Source organism: Colobus angolensis, unplaced genomic scaffold (assembly GCF_000951035.1).
Source record: "Colobus angolensis palliatus isolate OR3802 unplaced genomic scaffold, Cang.pa_1.0 Scaffold52, whole genome shotgun sequence".
In the NCBI taxonomy this organism is placed as follows: domain Eukaryota; kingdom Metazoa; phylum Chordata; class Mammalia; order Primates; family Cercopithecidae; genus Colobus; species Colobus angolensis.
In genome coordinates this window covers 530,424-547,125 of record NW_012118710.1, presented here as the reverse complement: position 1 = coordinate 547,125, position 16,702 = coordinate 530,424, and the positions used below count along the sequence as shown (strand labels likewise).

Genomic DNA, 16,702 nt, shown 5'->3' with positions numbered 1-16,702 from the left:
GCATAAGGTCCAGATCCACCTAGTTATTTTTCACCAGGGTTTTAAAAGATGAAACCGTTGAAGCTGCAGGCATTTAGTCTAGCACTTTCCCCATTCTCTTGACCTGCTTCTCTTGTCTTGTTAATTTAGGCTTGAAACAGGGTGTCACGGTACTTGGCATCTTTATTTCAGGACAGGCTTCTTACAAGATAAGGCACTGGGAGCCGATTGTTACGCCACACCTGTAAGAATTTTCTGTAAACATCTCATGGCCGTGAAAAGACCTTAAAACTCGTGTGTAGTCGCTGTGAGTGTTCAGTGCCAGCTAGTGCTCCACCCCTTCTTCCTCTCAGCCAGCATTGACTGCCTGTTTGCCTGTGCTCCTGGTGCTCTGACACTGGTGGTGGCACAGGAAGTTGGTTGTATACATGTACTTTTCTCTGTGGCCGGTAGGTGGGGACTCCATGCCATCAATACTCATTATGTTAATAGAATTTTTTTTTTTTTTTTTTTTGAGACGCAGTCTCGCACTGTTGCCCCGGCTGGCATGCAGTGGAGCGATCTCGACTCAGTGCAGTCTTCACCTCCCGGGTTCAAGCTTTTCTCCTGCCTCAGACTCCTGAGTAGCTAGGATTACAGGCGCCCACCACCATGCCCATGCCCAGCTAATTTTTTTTTTTTGTTTTGTTTTTTTTAGTAGATACAGGGTTTCACTATGTTGGCCAGGCTGGTCTTGAACTCCTGAACTCTTGATCTGCCCGCCTCGGCCTCCCAAAGTGCTGGGATTACAGGCATGAGCCCCCGTGCCTGACAAACTGTTAGAATTTTTAAAAGGAAATTTGACCAGCCTGGCCAACATGACAAAACCCATCTCTACTGAAAAATACAAAAACTAGCCGGGCCTGGTGGCGGGCACCTGTAATCCCAGCTACTCGGGAGGCTGAGGCAGGAGAATCGCTTGAACCCATGAGGCGGAGGTTGCAGTGAGCCAAGGTCGCGCCACTGCACTGCAGCCTGGGCAAAAAGAGTGAGAGCCCATCTCAAAATAAAACAAAATAAATAAAAGGAAATTGAATTTCAAATTCAAACTTCCTCCAAGATCCTAAGTACTGAGGATTGCATGAGTCTTTGGCTTTTGAAGTTAAGGGGAACCAAAAGTTTATGCACTTTTTGATAAACAGACGTGACTGGGGCTCTGGGAGGGTACAGTGTCACCATCCGAGTTCCTCTAGGTCTTCACCCAGTAAAAAGAGTTGCACAGGTACCTGGAGATCTTGTTCTCCTGGGCTGTTACCATCTATTTGTTTTATTAACTAGCTGGGAATAATGAGGAGATGATATTTAATTTCCCCTGACACCCATTCCCGGTAATGATGTGTTGTTCTTTTGCGTGTGTTTTAGAATTTGCCTCGCTGGGCTGGGGCCCCGTCCCTCAGTCAGGGGGCCTCTTCTGAGCAGTTGTCTCTATCTAGTCTGTGGTTCCAAGACTGTGTGGGAGGAATGCTGGGGCCTTTTAACCTCCCTTTTCCATCCCCAGGGGCCTCATTGCCTCAGTTCATTTCATTAATCCTGAAGAAGAGCTTGTCCTGTAAAGGGGGAGGGGATGAAATCAGCTGAATTTCTGCCAGAGATTCAGTGGCTGGGGGTTCCTTTGTACTGATCGTCAGTGTTTTTCTTTTTTTTTTTTTCTTTCTTTCTTTTTTAGACAGAGTCTTGCTCTGTTACCCAGGCCTTAGTGTAGTGACACAATTTCGGCTTACTGAACCTCTGCCTCCCAGGCTCAAGTGATTCTCCTGCCTCAGTGTTCCAAGTAGCTGGAGCCACAGGCGTGCACCACCACACCCGGCTAACTTTTGTATTTTTAGTAGAGCTGCGGTTTCGCCATGTTGGCCAGGCTGGTCTCGAACTCTTGGCCTCGAGTGATCCGCCCACCTCAACCTCCTAAAGTGCTGGGATTATAGGCGTGAGCCACCATTCCTGGCCTCAGACAGTGTTTTTCTGAAATGACTGAGATACACATCTGTCTAAAAATTGTAGAACATGCAAATGAGCAGTCTGAAGTCAAGAAATAGGTGACTTAAGTCTCTGTGACCTGCATTTACTTACTGGCCTAGGGACTTCAGCACTTCAGGGATGTCCCCCACTGCCTCCCCCAACCCCAATCAAGCTCTTGGGTGTTAAAGAATCTCTTTTGTGAGTTTAAACGACTTGTCTTCCAAGAACCTCTAAACTGAGCAGTTCTGACAACTCCACCGGAGAGACCACGTTTCTCCTCTCTGAGGAGCTGTATTAGCATATCCCCAACAGCAGCATTGCAGCTTCTGATTTATTCTTGGAACTAGGATGTCAGTGAGAACAAAAGCTGTCAGGCAGCAGCCAGGAATAGGGGTTGCATCTCACGAGTAGAAAGTAATCTAAGAGAAGCAGAATGCAACCTTACTTAGATAACATACTTGTGTGGACTGGTCTAGGGGTTCTTGCTAATGAGCAGAAAGACAAGACAGGATGGGAAACAGATGGCCCAAATACCAGCTTCTAGGCCGAACCAACGGTTGGGATGTTGCTGTGTTAGCAAGGTCGTGCGAGGTTCTTCCTCCCTATCCCCACAGCATTCCTCTCCTGCTGTCTGCTCGCTCGCCAGCCACCCTCTGGTTAATTTTCCTAGGGCATGCTTAGTTCCTCACTTCCCTGAGCACAAATCTCCATGGCTGCTGGTTGCCTACAGAATTAAGTCAATTAAGTCCAAAATCAGTTTGGTGTTCAGAGCCCCCATAATCTAAATTCCAGCCTGTGTTCCTCTTCCTGAAGTTCACTTCAGACAAGCTCAACTCCTCATTTCTCCCTGTACTCCCCTCTCTTGGTCCTCTAGATACTCATATCTCCATGAAGAGTGCCTTTTCCACACCTGTCCACAGTCCACATCTCACCCAGTTATTTTTTTCCTTAAGATTCTATTTTTTCCTTAAGATTCCCCAAACCCTCTTGCAACTGAGTTCCACTACAAGTCTGCCCTTTTGTGGCCGGCTCCATTGTACCTTAGTACTTCTCTAAATGCCGATCATCCCATCAGACCAAGCATCCCTCTTCCTCCTTTTCCTGTTCCGGAGCACCTAGCCTTGTATGTTACAGGTGTTGTGTATATGTTGAACGAGTGAAGCAGAATTCCAAATGATTTTAAAATGTGAACATGAATAAACAGTGGGATACAGCATCTATAACAAAACCATTCCACTCTGATTTTGGAAAAACCGTGAAAAATATATCTGAATTTATTAAGTATAGTATAAAACAGGGTTGTGGCAACAGAAAGTAAAAACTAACATGGGTTGCTATAAATATGCTAAAGCCTAGTTGTTCAAATGATACAATTCTTTCATGCTACTCTAAAGTTTATAAAGAAAAAGGATTTACACTTTACACTGTACACAAAAGGAATACCTTCTGAGAGCTGGGGAGTGGGTAAAGGGGAAGGAGACTTGATGTCAAGGGTGCTTTTGAGGAACATGACGGGCCGGCCAGCCCGCCCCAACTTTGAGGCCCTGCTGGGCTTTTGTGACTATAAATACATTGTCTGTTTCTAATGCAATCTGTCTTTCCTGAAAGATCTTACTATCTTTTACTATTGAGACATACTTTTATCTTTGTGGTCCTGTTTCCAAAGCTGCTCACGGTGACAGGTCAGGAAGTTGAGCTTTAGCTGAAAACAGGGTGGCATGGCCACTTTCTGCCCTGGGAGGAGGCATTCCTGGAGAGGCTAGTGTGCATTCATGTGTTCCCATCTGACAGAGCATCCTGCAATCAGACCAACTCCTGAAAACTTCCAAAATGGGAAGTATCTGGGAAAATGCACTCTTAACTCTCCTATAGGGTCTCCTCCCGCTCCTGCGGTGTGGTGGGTCTGGAGATGTCTGTATAGAGAAGCACTCTGCCTTTGCAGTGTCTTCTGAAGAGGAAGAGGCGGGGTCTCATTTGCTTTTGAGGAGTCGGTTGTTCCTGGTCACAGTTGCATGTTGTCTTGAATCCAGTCTAGGTAGTTGGTGACCTTGGTGTACACACCCGGGACATCCTTCCGTCCACAGCCCAGGCCCCAGCTGATGATGCCCACCAAAGTCATGCGGCCACCATTCAGACACACCAGGGGGCCTCCCGAATCACCCTGCAAAGGAGATAGCAGGTTTGGCTTTTGCAAAAAAAGGCAGACTATCTGGAGAAAGTATGTGCAGCATAAACATTGTATTCTTCAAAATACAGCAGGCCCTTCAATAATATTCCATTCAATGTCATTTCATTATAACATTGACAAGAAAAAAAATCCATTCCTGTCTGGGGACACTGTCTGCCTGGGTTTTGTCCGGGTACCCTGGTTTCCTTCCACATCCCAAAGCTTGCACGTTAGGCCAACTGAGGATGTGTCTACATGGGCCCGCTGTGAGTGTGGGTCTGAGTGAGTGTGGGTGTCAGTGGCATCTGTCCACGGCTGGTCCTGCCTGGCGCCCTGAGCTGCCAGGTGGCTCTGGCCACCCCGACCTGAGACCCTGAATTCAAATAAGCAGGTTGGAAAATGAATGAATGAATACAAAGTGTTATAAAGTAAAAATCTGTCTGGTCTATGATAAATACACGAATGATGATAAACTGTGAGGTGTGGAGGCAGTCAGGGAGCCTGCCCTATTTGTGATTGTTTTTGAACTTCATGGTAGTAAGAGGTGTTCCTTACCATTTTTGCTTTGCAAACATTTATTCCCTGAATTAACCCACCACTATTTCGACCGCCATCATTCACTTATTCTCCAAAAATTGGGTGAATAAGTACCGTTTGTTTTTATTAACCTTTCTTAAATGTATTTATTTCAATATTGAATGTTAGAAGTGTTTTGGGTCTTTAGAAGTTTGCTGATATTTTTATAACTAGAAATATTGCCACAAGAACTTCACTCTTTTTATCTTTTTTTTTTTTTTTTTTTTTGAGATGGTGTCTCACTCTGTCACCCACCCAGGCTAGGGTTCAGTGGCGCAGTCTCAGCTCACTGTGGCCTCCGCCTCCAGAGTTCAAGCAATTCTCGTGCTTATGGGCATGCGCCACCACACCTGGCTCATTTTTGGGTTTTTAGTGGAGACAGGGTTTCACCATGTTGGTCAGGCTGGTCTCGAACTCCTGACCTCAGGTGATCTGCCTGCCTCAGCCTCTCAAAGTGCTGGGATTATAGGGATGAGTCACCACACCTGACCAACTCTTGTTTATATCGATTAGCTGATGGTAAAATTGGTTTTGGAATTAGCTGATGGTAAAATTGGTTTTGTTATATGTCATTTCACTTACAGTTGCAGTTTCTAAGAACCTGTTTTTTCCAGGCATGCTGTTAAGTGGAGACTTACTGAAGAGTGGGAAAACTGTATCTCAGTTATCTTGGTCCTCTGGAGGATTAGGCTGTATCTATTCTGGTAAAGTAGAGTTAATTACTCAAACGTGTCAGGCCTCAAAAACCCTGGCTTGGCTCTACCACCTACTAAAGTGGCCTTAGACTAACTATGGTTTTCTTATCTGTACCATAGAGATAATATTAATACTAACCATAGGGTGGTTATGGCATTCAGTAGAAAAATGCGTGAAAAGCAATGGAAGACATCTAGTAAAACTCTTGGTAATTGTTAGCTGTTCTTATATTGAATTAAAATGATTTGGTTTTGCTTTTAAGCATGCAGATAGATAATGGTTTCACTTTGGTACAACCTTTTTGTTTTTGGAGTGTAAGCTGGGTGGTACAGCTAAGGTTTCTGAAGTAACCATTCAAAAAGAAACTAAGTACCGTCAGGGAATCAGAGGGGAAACCGCTGATATGACTGCCTTGCAAAAACAAAGCCCACACATCCTTCAGTGCCAGAGCCTGGCCTCACTTCTCTTTATATCTCTTCTACTCCCAGCCCCTAAAGGAGAGCTTGGCACACTGCAGACACTGAAATGTCTGAGGAAGATCAATTCCTTGGCTATGTGTAGGTCTTAATACCAGCAGGCTGGCCTGTCCTCCCGCACCCCAGTATCTGGCTAATCATGAAATATAAGTACTAATTCTGATAAGGATGCTCACACGAAGGACTCCAAATAGTGTGCTTTCCCAGGGTATTAGGGCTGAATGTGAGTTTTGAAAACTTCTTTATCACATCATCGAGATCCTGCTTCCCAGTAAGTTGCCTTTCTACCTTCTCCTTCTACAAAGCAGACTCCAATTCTCTAGCACCAACAGAGGCAAACACTTCTTTCTTTTTTTTTTTTTGAGACCAAGTTTCGCTCTTGTTGCCCAGGCTGGAGTGCAATGGCGCGATCTCGGCTCACTGCAACCTCTGCCTCCTGGATTCAAGCGATTCTCCTGCCTCAGCCTCTCGAGTAGCTGGGATTACAGGCATGTGCCACCACGCCAGGCTAATTTTGTATTTTTATTAGAGATGGGGTTTCTCCATGTTGGTCAGGCTGGTCTCGAACTGCTGACCTCAGGTGATCCGCCCGCCTTAGCCTCCCAAAGTGCTGGGATTACAGGCGTGAGCCACCACACCAGGCCATGGCAAACATTTCTTAATTGTGTGGCTCTCTCCATCACTTCAACAGTCAATCAATTGCCTGGACTGAAAGGAAATCCTGTACAGGTGGAGTTTCTCGTGCAGATCCTGGGGGAATTTCGTGCAGTTTAAAGTTCTTAGGTTTAGGGGACTTTGATCTTCCTCCAGTTGCTTTATTCTCTGAGGCCCTCATCTAGAATCCCCAGGGGTATCGCTAAGAGGAAATCACTCCACACTGGTGATAACTTTTTTCCTTGGTGAAGAACCTGTTGTCCCAGGGGTATTTTCCCCTGGGTTGTGCCCAGCATGGGCGTGCCACTCCTGTTTACCTGGCAGGCATCGTGCAGGTTCGCCTGGGGCCCGCCGCTCCGAGTGTCTCCAGCACACAGCATGTTGTCGGTGACTGTTCTGTTAAGTAAATATTGTGATGTGCAGCGGCTGGATGGGTACAGTCTGACATGAGCCTCCTTCAGCCGCTCCGAATAGAAAGGAGACACTGAAAGGGGAGAACCGTCATGTGGTTTTAGGGAAAGTTATTTATAAACCTTTTAGAAAGAGAAAGCCAAATTTTCCAATAATAGCTAACATTGATCTAGATTCAACATATATTAGGTCGAATCCTATGACACTGCTGGTATTTTATCGTTTTGACCCACAAAAACAGCAGGATTCCGGGACTGAACCCCCAGCCTCTCCCTAGTGGCACTGCTGATGCTTCAGACCAGGCAGGTCCCTGTTGAGGGGGACGGGGACAGTCCTGAGCCCTGCAGTGTGCAGCATCCCTGGCTGCACTCACTGAAGGCTGGTGTTAACCCTCACCCTGAACTGTAACAACCAAAAATGTCTCCAGACCTCGCCAAACGTTTCCTGGGGGACAAAATCACCCCAGCTGACAACCATTCGTTCAATAGTATCTCATTTAACCCTCCTAATCTAATTAGGGAGATAGTTCTGTCTCCACTTTACCAATGAGGAAACTGAGGCTGGGAGCAGTTCAAAATAAAAGTCCATGTCCACGGTCACATAGTTCAGCAAGTGGGATTTGAAATCAGGTCTATGCAACTCCAGCTTCCCAGAACCCACACGCTTAGCAACTGTACTCCACTTCCTCCTCAGAACCTTCCCAACACCTGCAGCACTTTGAGGTCTTCATGCTGTTGTGTTCTTTCCTGGCCTGCAGTGTCCCTGTGAGGCAGGGACAGCAGAGACAGACCCCCACGGCACAGGGAGACAGGGGACTGGCATCAGTGCCTGACCTGGGCTGGAACCTCACTCTCCTGACCCCATTTTCCTCTGGTGGACCGCAGCCTCCCCTGCTGTCCTGCAGACAGGATGGGGCCGAGACATCCTTCCACTTACAGGCCTCATGCTTGCCGTAGCCGGAGAGCTCACACTCAGTCCAGTCCGGCAGCTGCAGGTCCGCCGGCGGGAGGCACACAGTGCGGACCACGCTGCTCTCCTGTGCACAGTGGGACAAATCTGATTTCAGCTGCAGTAGCGCTGGGAGAGAGAAAGGAGGAGTGAGCCAGCGTGAGGGCCACATCCCTGGGAGGGGAGGAACATGCAGGAGGGACAGGGGCTGGAGGAGGAGGCCCATGCGTGTAAACACAGGTGAGTGCATGTGGGTGTGTTGTGTGATCTGAGTGTGAACTGGAGCCGGGAATGACGAGCTCTTACCAATGTCATTGTCATAAGTGTCATCATCGAATTCCTTATGGACAATGTATTTTTCTACTTCAAACTTCTGCTCTTCTTCACCAGGGACCACCCGGTATGTTCTGCCCAAGATCACCGTCAGGTGGTGAGGCGGAAACCTGGTGGAGAAACAGCCTTAGAATGCTATTTTTGCTGTGGGATTTCCCCTAAAGGGCTTGGTTTCTAGGCCTTAGAGGGTGGAAAAACCAGCTAGGTTTCTGAGCCCCTACCTCTCCTGGAAGCAGTGGGCGGCGGAGAGAATCCAGCAGGAGCTGATGAGTATGCCCCCGCACAGGAACCGCTCTCCCGGCGACCTCCTGTGCTTGGCAAAGATGGCAGCCTGCCAGGGGTGGGAGGCGATGTCGGCGAAGAGCCCTCCTTTAATGCGAAACTGAGGCTGGCTGTACTGTCTCAGGCCGCAGGTGGCTGCAGAGGAAAGGATGAGGAAGCTGTCAGACCCACAGGCCTCCTGCATGTGTGTAGTTAGAGAGAGGGGGCCATCTGCGTGGCTGTAAAACCACAACTTTCACTTGGTGGGATCAGCATGCCAAGTGTTGTCCATACATTCTCTTTAGTTCTCACAGCAATGAGTTTCAGGAGGCAGAGACTCCTTTTTTTTGCCCAAGGTTGCAGTGGCACCCGGATTAGTTCCCAAGTATGTTTGACTCCAAAACTGGGGATCTACCATCCTTCATTTCTTCTAATGTTTTCCTACAGCCATTTCCTGGCCTAAGAAATAAAGGATTGCAGCTTCCTTCTGAGGAATGTCTGCTCATTTCTTTTCCATCTGCCCAACCTTACCCATGCTTCAAGGCCCATGTACAATCCTGCCTCCTCGCAAAGCTTTCCTGACATCCCCACCTGCTCAGCTCTGGGGAGCTTAGGGACACGGACCACTGAGGACTCATACTAATGCCCTTGGGTGTGAGTTAGCTGGTGGTCTGTGTCTCATCATCCCAATTAGACTTGTGTTCCTTAGGGAACATTCTGGCTGATCTGTGTGTTCACAGGAGCTGATTAATAACCTACTCTCCAGCCATTTCCAAACTAAAGTTTCATTTTTTAGCAATATGCACCAACTTGAATCTCCTATTTCTCACCCACGTCGTGAGCCAGCTCCCCGTGTGAACTAGGTCAGCAGGAAACGCGGGAGAGCTCACAGTGGAAGTACATGCCTTGGGGTCAGAGGGCGTGAAGGCAGGCCCTGGCTTTACCTCCCAGGACCCAGCGAGCTTGGGCAGGCCACCTGGCGTCTGGGAGACTGCTTCCTACTCAGTAAACTGGAGGTGGGAAGACCACCTCCACCACTCTATTGGAAGAATGTGGTGAAGGCACTTTATTATCTAAGGAGCCATGCATGCGAGGCCTCCTCCTCATTCCCCATTACTCTCAGCATCACCAATAGAGGCGTCTAGAGAGAGTGGGGTAGAGCCTACTGACTTCTCAGAGAGGTTGCTGTGTTCTTTTCTTTCTTCTCACCCCTCCCCACTACCCCCATGCATGGAACATGGACACCTGTCCACCCACCATGGCTTCAGTAATGGAAGCCCCCTCCCCACCCAGCCTGGAAGTCTGGTAGGCACACTATCTGCACCAGACAGCCATGGAGGCCTAGAAAGTGGCGAGGAGATGGTGAAGAAGGGAGACCAGGTGCAGGGAGGTGGCCGGGGCCCAGTCCTTACAGCAGGAGGGCACATCACAGTACTCCCATGTCAGCCTGCGGTTCTTCAGCACGTGGCACCAGGGCTTGGCGTCCCCATCAGGATTCCTAAATGATAAGGGAATTTAACGTTTCCTTTTTATCTTCTTATTTTTTAATTTTTGTAGAGATGGGGTCTTGCCGTGTTGCCCAGGTTAGTCTTGAACTCGTGGGCTCAAGTAATCCTCCTGCCTCAACTTCCCAAAGTGCTGGGATTACAGGCGTACACCACAAGACCAGGCCAGGAGTTTAAGGTTTTCAATCCCATTTTTCAGTCACATCACAGGCCATGTAAGAGTAGGAGACTCAATAAACCGATGAAAACCACTGAGCTGGGAGGGAAGACACCGAGTTCATCTTGACTTTGTGGCACAGCCCCACCCTAGGAGAACTTCTCTTTAACTTCGTTATGCAATCAGTAATGTAGTGTTCTAATTTCATAGGGTTGTTGGGCAGAACTGTGTGAGCTGTCCTGTTATGGAACTCTTCCAAATCGTTGGAATAAAGATGTCATGAGAACAACTGAGGACTAAATGGTTACAGGCCAGGACCCTTAACTTGGGATTTGGGTTGGAAAACTGGCAGACCTTCCTTTTCACAATAAGTGTTATTCTAGCAAGTGAAGACGTTGGACTAGATAGTATCCATGGGTGTTTCCCACCCACTGGGTCTGTCATGTAACTTGAGGCATTGAATCTTCTCCCATCTCACACCCTAATCCCACGTTCTGCCAAAACCTGAACCCCCCGCCCCTGTGCTACCTACCGGCAGTAATTATGTTTGCCCAGGCCCAGTGCCTGGGCATTGGGGTTCTGTGCTGTGTAAACCTTGCCTATCAGGATCATGGAATTCCACGGGAGGCAGGAGGCACCCGATGCGGTGAGGCTGTGGGTGCCACGGTAGGCTAACCCATTCCCAAAGTAGCAGTCACTGTTTCCTAGAAGAAAAGAACTCTCAAACTGAAACAAAAACAAATTCTGAAGCACGCAAGTCAGGGCTGGGGCTTGAAGAAGAGCTGCCGGCCGGGGAAGCTGGAGGCCACTAGCCTGGCACTGAGAAGAGTGTAACACCTCACACTTCCCCTTTTGTTGCCCAGGCTGGAGTGTAATGCACGATCTCGGCTCACTGCAACTGCCACCTCCTGGGTTCAAGCGATTCGCCTAACTCAGCCTCCCAAGTAGGTGGGGTTACAGGCATGTGCCACCATGCTAGGCTAATTTTGTATTTTTAGTTGAGATGGGGTTTCACTGTGTTGGTCAGGCTGGTCTTGAACTCCTGACCTCAGGTGATCTGCCTGCCTCAGCCTCCCAAAAGTGCTAGGATTATAGGTGTGAGCCACCGTGCCCGGCCTGAGCCTTTTTCCCCTTCTTTTTCCCCCTCTAAGTCCTTTTACTTAGAGATGGCAAGGCGGTTTCATCTCCACTGGAAGTGGCTCCCTAGATTGCTGTGTTCAGAGAGAGACTGGGGGCATCTTCAGGTTCAGCAGGAAGGCTGCTGCGTTCCATGAGTGGGGACTGTTTCTGGAGCTGCTTTGAAAGCTGGTAGGGGTTTCCTTGTGTATACTTAACAGGCTGCGGTGAACCAAGGTGCTTCAGTAGGGCTGGGGTGGGGGTTGTTTCTCAGACTGTGTCTGCCAGTGTCCTGTGGATCTGATGATGAGCTTAGGAAGGAGGAGGGGATGAGCCGTAGAGTGCTGCCTGTTTTCATCTATTTACCCCATTTTTCCATTTTTTTCTCCCCACCTGAAACTGACAAAGCATACTTCTATACATAAATACCATAAATGGAAGGGATTTTCAAGATTATCTAGATCTGCAAGTCCTCATTTAGACCAGATCATGGGGGATGGGGAGGATGCTTTAGAGTGACCATAAAGTCTGCAGAGTCACAGGCATCACCCGTGGACCTGGGTGCTGAATGCACATAGCTGATGCGTGTTTATATATATCATGTACAAATTTAATATATGTGTGTTATATATATACACACACACACACACACACATATTTATGTATTTATTTTGAGACAGGATCCCACTGTCACCCAGGCTGGAGTGCAGTGGCACAATCATTGCTAACCACGGCCTCAATCTCCCGGGCTCAAGCGAACCTCCCACCTCAGGCTCCCAAGCAGCTGGGACCATCGGCATGTGCCACTACACCTTACTAATTTTTGTATTTTTTGTAGAGATGGAGTCTCACTTTGTTGCCCAGGCTGGTCTCAAACTCCTGGGTTCAAGCAGTTCTCCTGCCTCAGCCTCCCAAAGTGCTGGGATTATAGACATGAGCCACTGTGCCTACCCTAAAAATATTTAGAACTTAAAAAAATATCTTTCATAGTGCTGTGATAAATAATGTAATGATTTGTAAAAGCACCACTGAATTCATAGTACCTTTCTGTAACTTAGGATTTTTTTCTTTCTCTTTTGTTTTTTTGAAACAGTTTTTTTATTCCATCACCCAGGTTGGAGTACAGTGACATCATCTTGGCTCACTGCAACCTCCACCTCCCAGGTTCAAGCAATTCTCCTGCCTCAGCCTCCTGAGTAGCTGAGACTACAGGTGCCTGCCACCACACCTAGCTAATTTTTGTATTTTTAGTAGGGACACAGTTTCATCATGTTGGCCAGGCTGGTCTCAAACTCCTGACCTCAGGTTATCCACCCGCCTCAACCTTCCAAAGTGCTGGGATTACAGGCATAAGCCACTGTGCCTGGCCTTGTAACTTAATATTTTCTTTGTTCAATTTTGGAAGTTTGGTTTTTTTGTTTGTTTTTGCATTAAAAGGTTTGAGAGGGAGCAAAAGAGAGAGAAAGGCCCATTCACCCATTAATCAAAAAAGGGAGAATCTCCATTCATTCTCAAAAGGACTGAAAACCACTGATTCAGCCCCATCCTGTCCTCCATAGTGGAGGAAACTGAGGGTCAGAGTGTGAGGAGATCAGCTCCAGGTCAGACAAATAGCCAGTCAGAGGCCAAGCCCGGGCACAGACCTAAGTCCTGTCTTTCTTCCCTCTGCAACCAAAATGATTCACTCCTGGCCTCCCCCTTTCTCCCCTCAGGTGCAGGAGGGCTGTCGGCCTGTCCTCCCAGACTCTCCTCCCCCAGGGACACTCAGGGAAAGGTGGGGTGGTTGCCACTTACCCTCAGAGCAGGCGGGGGTGCTGCAGAACTCCGAACTGTACTTCCCCGCCTTAAAGACATAGCACCAGGGCTTTGAGTCTTGGTCTGGGTTTCTGAAAAATCAGCCAAGGGAAGGGCCAGGGTAGGTCAAAGGTGAAGCCTCTCATCTAGGATCCAAGGTTTGGTATCCTTTTCTGGAGGAACGGGGAGTGCTTTTTTTTTTTTTTTTTTTTTGGAGACAGAGTCTCGCTCTTTCTCCCAGGCTGGAGTGCAGCAGCGCATCTCCGCTCACCACAACCTCTGCTTCCTGGGTTTGGGCATTTCTCCAGCCTCAGCTTCCTGAGTACCTGGGATTACAGGCGCCCACCACCATGCCTGGCTAATTTTTGTATTTTTAGTAGAGACGGGGTTTCACCGTGTTGGCCAGGCTGGTCTTGAACTCCTGACCTCAGGTGATCCACCTGCCTCGGCCTCCCAAAGTGCTGGGATTACAGGCATGAGCCACTGAGCCCAGCCAGGAGTGCATTTTTGGTTGTACACTGGTAGTTGTATCATGTTAGGCAGGAGTATGATTTCGTTCCTGTGTTTACTTGGTGGTGAAGTATGGTTTAAGGAGTTGCATGTAGGTGCCAAGTTGACAAGGCATGGACTGGAATAGTCTTATGTGTCAACTTGGCCAGGCTGTGGCACCCAGTCAGTTAATCAAACATTCATCTAGGAGTTGTGAAAGTGTTTTATAGATGTGGTTAATACCTACAAGCCGGCTGACTTTAGAAAAGGAAATTGTCCTAGATAATGTAGTTGTGCCTCCTCCAATTACTGAAAGGCCTTAAGAGCAAATATGAGGTTTCCTAAATAAGAAATTCTGCCTGAAGACAGCAGCCTCAGCTCCTGCCTGCATTTCCAGCCTGGCTTACCTACATGTTTCAGACTTGCCAGCCCCCACGATCCTGTCAGCCAGTTCCTTAACATAAATGTCTTTCTATCTGGTGTGAAAGGAAAACAAATCTGGGGACCCCAACGTCAGTGAGCCAAGGGAAATGTCAAGCCAGGAACTATGGCTAACCTGCCCCTCATTTTATTCCTCAATAAGGTAGTTGCAAAGGTTTTTTTTTTTTTTTTTTTTTTTAATTCCCTACAAGGAAATTCCTTGTGGGCCTGAAGATCTTTACCCTAAAACAGTTCTGTTGACTTTCACCTTGGCATTGTCAACGGATAGCTGATCTTCCCAGGTGCAGGACAGAAAGTCATCCCTCTGCTTACCTGAGACAAATGCATATCTGATTACTTCCTCTGCCCTATTGTTTATGTAAAAATGCAGATCAACTGAGCCAGACTCAATTGTGTGTTCAGTGAAAAACTGATCAAGGACTCAGAATACAGCCTTTTGTCTCTTATCTACCTATGGCCTGGAAGCCCTTGCTTTGAGTTATCCCACATTTCCAGACCAAACGGATGTACATCTCACACATGCTGATTGATGTCTCATGACTCCCTAAAATGTCTAAAGGCAAGCTGTGCCCTGACCACCTTGGGCACATGTCCTCAGGACCTCCTGAGGCTGTGTCACAGGGGTGTCCTTAACCTTGGCAAAATCAACTTTCTAAATTGATTGAGACCTGTCTCAGATACTTTGGGTTCACACACACTCTCTCTCTCTTTCTCTCTCTCCTATCTCTCTATCATCTATCTGTCTATCATCTATCTATCATCTATCATCTTACATCTACTATCTATCATCTATGTATCTATCATCTATCTAATCTATCATCTATCAATCGTCTGTTATCTATCAATGTATCACCTATCATCTGTCTATCATCTATCATCTATCCATCTATCATCTATTTATCATCTGTCCGTCTGTCCATCCATCCATCCATCCATCCATCCATCCATCCATCCATCCTGTATTGGTTATGTTTCTTGGGAGAACCCTGACAGATCTGACAGAATCTTTCCCCAGTAGCAGCTTCTCACAGGGGGAAACCCTCCTTGGGGACATGCCCTCACCTGCAGTAGTTGTGGTTCCCCAAGCCCAGCCTGATGGCGTCAGGCCTCCGCCCGGTGTAGGGCTTCTGGGCCAGCGCGCTGCTGTTCCAGTTGGTACACTCGGCGCCGCTCTCTGCTATGCTCCACGTGCCCCTGTAGCTGATGCCCTGGTCCTCGTAGCATGTGGCCCTGGTATCTGATGGAGAGCAGGGCACAGATGCCTCACATGGGAATCCCCTTTCATTCAGCCCTCAGGAGGCTCCCCTCTCTGCCCTGTCATCCCCCAGGCCTGACGCAGGCTGGTTGGGAAGCCATAGGCTGGGCGGCGAGGGTGCCAGCCTGGATCCAGGTTCACACCTGGGCTCTGCCCGCAGCCTGGCACTGTGCTTCCCGACCCATGGCAGAAGCGCCTTTGCTGTCCCTGGCCCCCACCCGCACCCTGCCTTTCCTTCCTGTGGGGGAGAACTGGGGTGGTGGGATTTCAGCTCCTCTCACATGCTCCCACCTACTCACCTATTTCACAGTGCTTCCCAGCAAATCCTTCAGGGCACTGGCACACGAAATCTGAGAAGTACAGGGCCTGCTGGCAGGTGCCGCCATTGAAACACCTTGGCTCGCTGCAACCTGTTGAGTATAAACAAGGAAGCCCCTAATGACAGCCTCCCTCTGTGTGCTCACGCCATGGTTCCAGGAGGCCTGTCTACCACAATCCACACACACTCAAGTCCCGCAGTGTGGAACACACTACAAATACTGTTCCGCATCCTACAAATACTGTTTTCATCCTGCCTTTAGTTGAAAAAAATCCATGCATAAGTGGACCCTGCGGGTCAGACAAGTGTTGTTCAAGGGTCCCCTGTACTTTCAAAGCAGCTCCAAGGATGATGTGAGTTAAAATATTAAGAATGTGCTCTACGTGCCAGGCACTGTTGTACAGTCTACAAAAATTAGCTAATTTAATCCTCACAGAAAACCATGAAGTGTGTACTGTTATTCCTGCCTCTTTACAGCTGAGGAAACTGAGGCAATTGGGCATTTGCCCAAGGTCACTTGGTCTTGCTCCCTTGAGCCCTGAAAGACAGGGCTCATGAGGCTGGACCCCTGAACTCAAAGCCTCAGCTTAAAGTCGATTTGTACTGGGCTTTTCTGTGTTTTTGTTTTTGTTTGTGTTGTGTTGTGTTGTTTTGTTTTAGAGATGGGGGCTTGCCCTGTCACTGAGGCTGAAGTGCAGTGGTGCAATCATAGATTACTGCAGCCTCCAACTCCTGGGCTTAAGTGATCCTTTTACCTCAGCCTCCCAAGTAGTTGGGACTACATACCAGGTCTGGCTAATTTTATTTTTTGTAGAGAGAGGGGACTTGCTATGTTGCCCAGACTGGTCTTTAACTCCTGAGCTCCAGTGATCCTCCCACTTTGGCCTCCTAAAGTGCTGGGATCACAGGCATGCACCACCTCGCAGCCTCAGTACGTACTTTTGACAGGCACTGAGTGGCACTGTGCCCTGCCACTGTTGCACCAGCAGTATTCCACCCGGTTGCTTCTGAGCACGGGGCGCAGCCATGACTGATGTTGCTGGTATATCATCTGCGTTTCCTCATCTCTGCAGATCACTATGAGAAAAGACAGGCCAGCCTCATTAGAGTATGACTCAAGATGAAATGAC

General features: G+C 48.1%; 1 protein-coding gene across 3 annotated transcripts in view; it reads right to left on the bottom strand.

Annotated features, from left to right (window-relative positions):
* Positions 1 to 3,216: 3,216 nt before the first annotated feature.
* PLAT (plasminogen activator, tissue) overlaps positions 3,217 to 16,702 on the bottom strand; it is a 35,464-nt gene continuing 21,978 nt past the window's right edge. Inside the window, exons 4-14 of one of the 3 annotated variants that reach the window (XM_011960645.1) lie at positions 16,512 to 16,649; positions 15,553 to 15,663; positions 15,061 to 15,235; positions 13,069 to 13,160; positions 10,691 to 10,862; positions 9,909 to 9,994; positions 8,457 to 8,652; positions 8,209 to 8,345; positions 7,891 to 8,031; positions 6,861 to 7,027; positions 3,217 to 4,135 (exon numbers count right to left, since the gene is read on the bottom strand). In XM_011960645.1, the coding sequence (XP_011816035.1) occupies positions 3,977 to 4,135; positions 6,861 to 7,027; positions 7,891 to 8,031; positions 8,209 to 8,345; positions 8,457 to 8,652; positions 9,909 to 9,994; positions 10,691 to 10,862; positions 13,069 to 13,160; positions 15,061 to 15,235; positions 15,553 to 15,663; positions 16,512 to 16,649 (1,574 nt within the window). In that variant the 3' untranslated portion in view covers positions 3,217 to 3,976. The remainder of the gene's footprint in view (positions 4,136 to 6,860; positions 7,028 to 7,890; positions 8,032 to 8,208; positions 8,346 to 8,456; positions 8,653 to 9,908; positions 9,995 to 10,690; positions 10,863 to 13,068; positions 13,161 to 15,060; positions 15,236 to 15,552; positions 15,664 to 16,511; positions 16,650 to 16,702) is intronic. The other 2 variants (XM_011960646.1, XM_011960647.1) reach the window with 2 other exon arrangements.